General features: G+C 49.5%; 1 protein-coding gene across 1 annotated transcript; it reads right to left on the minus strand.

Annotated features, from left to right (window-relative positions):
• Positions 1–4891: 4891 nt before the first annotated feature.
• On the minus strand, positions 4892–6709 carry FZD10 (frizzled class receptor 10). The gene has a single exon (XM_015406145.1). It carries the CDS (start codon positions 6707–6709, stop codon positions 4949–4951), a length of 1761 nt encoding a protein of 586 aa, XP_015261631.1. The 3' UTR covers positions 4892–4948.
• Positions 6710–7410: the final 701 nt, after the last annotated feature.

Below are 7410 nucleotides of genomic sequence, written 5' to 3' on the forward strand. Positions count from 1 at the left end.
ACTGTGCCACCCAAGATCCTAATGAATTATTGGGATGTACTGGGCCCCTACCTGGTGGGATAAAACAACTGAAAATTACCCTGGTATGAGAGACAGAGAGCATCTCCATCAGACAACAAAGAAACTCCCGGGTGAGAGCGTTTCCTCTTGGGCTAGTCTAGTCACCCGCATGGACTCTGTAGGGTTATCTGGCTTATCCATATGGTTACACGTAGCAGTGTGAGAAGGGAGCACTCCCTGGAGAAGACCCTGATGCTGGGAAAGATTGAAGGTCAAAGAAGACGGGGACGGCAAAGGATGAGATGGTTAGACAGTGTCATAGATGCAATGAACATGAAATTGAGCCAACTTCAGAGGACGGCGGAAGACCGGAAGGCCTGGCGTGATCTGGTCCATGGGGTCGCGAAGAGTCGGACTCGACTGTGCGACTGAACAACAACAACAAAGCAGTGTGTTACCACTTGCTCAGTAGTCTGATATTTTTATTTCACCCTTCCTCTAAGGGACTTCCTGACGGTCTATACATGTTTCCCCTCCCCATTTTATCTTTACAATGACCCTGAAAAAGATTAAGCTGAAAGACTGGCCCAGGGTCACCCGGCATACTTAATAGCTTAAGAAAGCCAGTGTGGCGAAACAGTTAGAGTGTCAGAGATGGAGACCCAGGCTTGGATCTCCAGTCTGCCATGGAAGACTGCTGGGTGACATCAGAACATAAGAGAAACCATGTTTTTCGGCCCTGGCCCCGACCTGGCGGAACACTCTGCCGGGCGAGACTCAGGCCCTGCAGGATTTGATGCAGTTCCGCAGGGCCTGCAAGACAGAGTTGTTCCGCCAGGCCTGTGGCTGAGGGCAGCAACCGTTTCCCCTTCCTCTTTCCCCTCCCCTTTCCTTCTTTATCAGTCAGATTTTAGGATATTGATCTCTCTCCCGTGACAAGGAGCACTGGGTTGTGCCCCTTTTATATGCCATCAATTAGTTGTTGTTAGATGCTGCTACACCGTTGTATTATAGACTTGTTTAAATAATTGTAACTGTATTTTATGAATGCCGTTACCTGCCCTCAGCCCTATATACAGAGGAGGGAGGGCTATAAATCGAATGAATAAATAAATCAAATGTTGTATCGGGCCAATGGCCCATCCAGTCCAACACTTTGTGCCACACAGTGACCCTGGATCAGTCACACGCTCCCTTACGTTACCTACCTCACAGGGTGGTTGTTGTGAGCATAAAAAGGAGGCGAGGAGAACAACGTAAGCCTCTTTGAGTCCCCACTGGGGAGAAAGGCAGGCTGCACATTGAGTAAAGTGAAAGAAAACTAAAGAGGGGATTTGAACCTGGGTCTCTCTGGCTGATATCCTAAACACTACACCACACTGCATCTGTATTCATCTGAATCTTCCTCACCCCCCATAACTTAGAGCCACCCTGGCTTCCTTCCTACAGAAATAAACATGCCTGTGCTCTTTCTCCCTTTAGACAGTGGTCTTGAATCCCTCAAGGTGGGTCTTCGACCACCACCTGGCTGGCTACCTAATAGGGTAACCAACCTCCAGGTGATGGCTGGAGATCTCCTGCTATTACAACTGATCTCCAGGCGCCAAAGATCAGTTCATCTGGAGAAAATGGCTGCTCTGGAAGTTGAACTCTATGGCATTATGCCCCCAAACCCACCCTCCTGAGGCTCCACCCCCAAAATCTCCAGGCAGTCCCCAGCCTGGAGCTGGCAACGCTACTGCCTAAAGCTGATGATTTTGCTGACTTTTGGAGCCAGGTGCCCTGCTCCCTGCCTTCCTCTGTATGCACTTCAGAGAGGAATAGCAGTATGATTTGTGGACAGGGCTCCCCCATGGCTCTGCCCCTCAGCTTGTTCTTCCCTTCCCGGTGTACCCTTCCCGGTGCTTGGCCTGTATTTCCTTGCCCCCTCGGCTCTAGGGTTGCCACTGTCAAGGTTCAGACCATAGGCAGCAAAATCATAGCTCTGGAAAAAAAAACACCCCTCCTAAAATGTGACTTTCTATCAGTTCTTTGCAACGGCTGCCATTCTCAATAGATTCCCAGGTCTGGAAAAACTAAATGCCGCTGTTTCAAGACACATCTACATCAGGAGATAGTTCCCCTGTTGGTCTGCAGTAGAACAGCAAGATTCAAGGGCAGTTGCACCTTAAAAGACTAACAACATTTCTAGGATATAAGCTTTCAAGAGTCAAAGCTCTCTCCATCAGGTATTCTGATACACTGGAAACCTTGAATCTTGTCTGGTCGTGAATCTTACTCATCTATGGTGGTGGAAAAGTATCATCAAATCACAGGTGACTTATGGCAACCCCATAGAGTTTTCAAGGCAAGAGGTGAACAGGTTTGCCATTGCCTGCCTCTGCTTAGCAACCTTGGTGGTCTCCCATCCAAGTGCTAACTGGGGCCAACCCTGCTTAGCTTCCCTGCTCTGAGAAGATCAGCCAGCATTCAGAGATTTATAACCCTCCTCCCTTATTTCAGCAGGCCCCATATTTTGGAAAAACCGAGCCCCTGACAAGTGCCAATAAGACTCACAGTGATTGCCCCACCCAGCTGGAATGGGTTGCCTTAACCCAATCCATTCGCACTCTCTCTAGCCCTTTTCCTTTTTAGTTCATGCCATGCCATAAAACTCTCTTTCTCATCCTGATATCCTCCCAACAGGCCTTAGAAATTGGACTGGACCGATTACACTTGTGTCCCACACCTTTCTCCAAAAGAAAGCAGGTAGGCATACATGTTCTTTCATTTTATCCTCACAATGACCCTGTAAGGTAGGCCTGGAAATGTCAGAGCGAGTGTTAAAAGAATGAGGAGGGAGACCCAACTCCTGCTGTAAAGCTCACTGGGTGACCCCAGGCCAGTCACCACTGTCTCTCAGCCTAACTTAACCTCACAGGGTGATGATAAAAACATTAAGAACCACCCTGAGTGAGAAAGGGTAGGATAAAAACTGAATGGGACACATGAGTTCAGTGTACACTGGAATGGAACTAACCGCTGAGCTGCCATTAGTTTTAGGTACATTCTAAATCTCTCACTTAAGATTTTAGTCTTGTTTCAATGAACGTTTTAATATATTATTGTAGTATAGAATTGTTTATGGTTTTATGTTGTAAGCCAGCCTGAGCCCACTTGCAGGGTAGGGTGGGATTTTTTTAAAAAAAAAAATCGCTAAATGAATGAATGAACTGGGAAACGGGGACCCCTTCAACATCATCCTGTATGCTGGAATCACACCTGTCCATCTGCACATAATGCTGCAAAGGATTCTGGGACCAATGAAGCATGGCCAAGCTATTGGGTTCTCAGCCATTAGCTGAAAATATGGTCCCGAACACATTTGGGACTCCCTGTTGGCTGTATGTGAAGATCAGCAGTGCAGCTCAGATTGCCTTTTGGAGGAATTTAGCCACCCCTATGAAATCTTGATTAAGGAACCACAGGCTTCCCTGCAACCTAGTTTGGAATCCATTTCCCTAACCACACCGGGGTTCTTTCTCTGTGCAACTGCCCAATACATGGTGCGGTACCTGCCTCTTCCTGACAACCTGCCTCCTTGCACATCTTACCCCTGGGGTGACTGGAAAACCAAGCCACTCTGTTTAGGGGAAAGAAACCTGATTATTAGGAGAGGTTGATCTATATGGTTCCTTTTATTCCATATGGTTCCATATCCCAACTTAAAAGTGACATTTGCAAAGTTAACTTTCATTAGCTACAAACTCCATCATGACGGAAAGCTGAGGACACTTTATGTTATCAGCAAACTAAAGGCCATACTTTATTATTAATTTTTTAAAATAAAATAGCAGGGCATGGAAAATAGTTGTATATTACAAATATATATAATATTTGTATATACATATTTATATATACACATGCATACTCTCTCTTTTTCACACACACACGTAACTTTGCACCTCTCTTACACAGCAAAGTCTCCCATCAGTGGCAACAAAGTTTCCCTTTGCACAAAAAAAAATTGAGTGCTTTCTTGATCTATTCATCCCCAGAATTTGTTTAACAATGGAAAGAGTCAATAAGCCCCCTTTGGATTCTTTTCAACAGATCCCCTCCCCCCCCACCTTTTCTTTTTCCACAAATCAGTCCAAACGTGTCTGATTTCCATTAAAAAGCCACAAAATGTAACACTAAAGGGTTTCTAAGGACTAGACCCCCTTCCTTCTTTTGTCAAGGGGTCCCTTTTGTTGTCTTTATGTATAACAAACTCCTCGTTTCATGTTGTGGATGGGGGAAAAGAGGGGAAACCGTAGTGCACATTATTTTTATTTTCCAAGTTTGGATCAGCAGATTACTTTCTTTTTCCCCATTAAGAAATGGGATATTGGCGAGCCACGGGGATTGTACCTACATTCAGAGGTTTCCATACCCAGTAGGTAAGATGAGAAGTGTTTCGTAAAGGATTTCTTAACTTAGAACTGAAGTTGTTTTCAAAGATGATGCACTGATGGAACTTAGGCCTCTCTCAAAGGCTAGATTTCCTTAAAAGGACTCAAAATCTCTTTCAAGATCTTAAAAAAAATTGTTCTAGAAATTCTAACTCAACCTAGTTAAAAAGCTAAGGCCAAACCATCTTTAGTGTACATACAAAAATATTACACACCATTTTAACACAAGGGCCTGAAAAAAAAACCATTTAAAACAAATTAGTACCAAAAAGGGGGGGGGGACCTTTTATTGACAGTTTCCCTTGCCCCCGCCAACAGCCTTCCCCTAAGTATAACCTTCTGTTTTGAAGTTCAGAGTCTTAATTTCTCTTCTTTAATTTGCAATCCATTTTCTGGCCCAAAAAGACATTTTAAAACACGCAATTAATTAATATTATTACTTTTAGTTCTGACCGCTATGGTGAGCACTCATGAGTATCTCTACGTGAGTTACGCAATTAAATTATACATTCTGCTCACACGCAGGTGGGGGGTTGTAGAGCGGACTCATATTTTGCATGGTGGACTTTGGGCAGATGTTGGGGCTTTTTATAAAGTCCACTACTCGCAATCACACTGGCGGGCTTTCTCCGCGTCCTCTTCTTTAGCCTCCGACTGCAAACACTCTGCCAGGACTGGAGCGTTTTGGAGGTCCAGATCCACATGCCACTAGTAATGCCCACCACCAGCAACATGAACACTTTGACCATGAAAATCTCTATGGCTGGGATAGAGTCACTCATGGCACAGTCCAGATGTTTCGTCTGGTTGTTCATCTTACACTTCTGTTGAACGGCCAGGACCTTCCAGTACTCCATGTTCAACCTCTCGTAAAAATAGCAAGCTATGACGCAAGTGGCCGGCACCGTGTACAAGACGGAGAAGACCCCAATCCTGACCATGAGCTTCTCCAGCTTGTCAGTGTTTTCCCCACCAGTTTTCATCACCCTCCTGATATGGAAAAGGGCCACAAAACCAGATAGGATGAAAGAGGTCCCTATGATCAGATAGCAAGCCAAGGGGACCAGGACAAACCCGGTCAACGCAATCACATCCATGCTACCCACATAGCATAAGCCCGTCAGCTCATCCCCGGCTACCCTCCGCATCACCAAGATCATGATGGTCTTCACCGCCGGGATGGCCCAGGCAGCCAAGTGGAAGTAGCTACTGTTGGCCTCGATGGCTTCATGGCCCCATTTCTTCCCAGCCGCCAGAAACCAAGTTAAAGTCAAGATCACCCACCACAAGGAGCTGGCCATGCCAAAATAATACAGGACGAGAAAGACCAGAGTGCAACCAGTACTCTCCAGGCCTTCTTGGATGACATAGAGTTGGCCACTGTCTCGGTCGCAGGCGATGCTCTCAGCCCCCGAAAAGAGGCGGATTATGTACCCCACTGAGTAGACGCAATAGCACATGGAGAGGAAGATGATGGGCCTCTCGGGGTACTTGAAGCGCTGGGGGTCTATCAGGAAAGTCAGGACAGTGAAGGTGCTGGAGAAGAAGCAGAGGACGGACCAAACGGCGATCCAGATGACGGCAAACTGCTTGTCCTCCCGGCTCCAGTAGACGTCAACCCCGGGCGCACAAAGCGGGGCACAAGATGCGCTTTTCTCCACGTGGTGGAACTTGCCGGGGTTCTCGCAGGCAGCCCGGCTGAGCCCATCCTTGGGCTGCTGCAGGTCGTGACTCGTGCTTTGGGGTCTCTGGGGCCGGAACATGGGTGGCAACATGCTGGAACCCCGCGGCGGTTCCTCCGACCCATTGTTGGGCGCCTCCATGCACAAGTAGTTGGGGTCGTTCTTGTTGGGCAGCTTGCTGCAGTCCAAGGAGTCGGGCCACTTGAAGGTGAACTGCTCCATGATGGGCGAGCACTTTAGCCGGGCCTGCTCGCACATCACCCGGCAGGCTGGGATGGGGGTAGAGACCTGCTCGGTGCACATGGGGGCGTAGAGGGAGCAGAGGAAGAACTTCAGGTGGCTGTGGCACCCGTACTCCACCAGGGGGGCGAACTCATGCAGCTGGATGGCCGCCTCTCTCTGGTCCTCGTGGCCCATCAGGTTGGGCATCCGGGTCATGTTGTAGCCAATGTCCTTGCACATGGGGATCTCGATGGGCTGGCACCTCCCGTCCCCCGGGCGGTCGATGTCCATGGAGCTGATGCCGAAGCAGGAGCACACCAGTTGCAAGAGGAGCCCCAGGGTCTGCTTGGAGTTGCTGCGGGTGGCACCCATGGTAGCGAACCCCCCCCCCCAAAAAAAAGCCCAAAACACCGGGCCCCCCCCCCCCAGAACCATAGCAACCCCCTCCTGACACCCCCTCCCCTTCTGTTTAGATCCGTCTACGATCTAGGAAAGTCGAGATCTTTCTGCAAAAGTCCATCTCGGTCAGTTGCCACACCCGCTGGAGCCGAGGCAGGGGGGCAGATGGGAAGCGGAACCCCCCTCGCCCCTTCGCGCCCCGTCCATCCTCCAGCAAACTTACTGCACCAGCGCGGAGCTCAACTTTGGTCCTCCTCCGCAAGGGGTTCTCCTAGCGTCGCCTCTTGCCTGTCGCGGCCGCTGCCAAGCAGGATCGCGGCAACCGTCTGCTCTCCTCCCCCTTCCAAAGTTGGGAGATGGCAGATACCCCCCAAGTTCGCCGCCCTTCTAGCACCCGCCGGTCCCAAGTGGAGCGGGGTGTGGGTGTGCGTGTGTCCCGCTCCCCTTTTCGCCGTCGTGGCTTCCAGCTCTGCAATTCGTGCCTCGGAAGGCAGATACCCCCCAAGTTCGCCGCCCTTCCAGCACCCGCTGGTCCCAAGTGGAGCGGGGTGTGGGTGTGTCCCGCTCTCCTTCTCGCCGGCGTGGCTTCCAGCTCTGCAATTCGTGCGTCGGACGACCCCCGAACCGGCCCTGCACTCCAGACTTTCTTCTGTCTCCCCCCCCCCCCCCGCGGG

This window comes from Gekko japonicus, unplaced genomic scaffold, assembly GCF_001447785.1.
Source record: "Gekko japonicus isolate JY-2015 unplaced genomic scaffold, Gekko_japonicus_V1.1 scaffold1016, whole genome shotgun sequence".
Taxonomy (NCBI): domain Eukaryota; kingdom Metazoa; phylum Chordata; class Lepidosauria; order Squamata; family Gekkonidae; genus Gekko; species Gekko japonicus.

Bases quoted from the DNA above. Each gene is read 5' to 3' on its own strand.
- FZD10 (XM_015406145.1), bottom strand. From the start codon at position 6,709: ATGGGTGCCACCCGCAGCAACTCCAAGCAGACCCTGGGGCTCCTCTTG.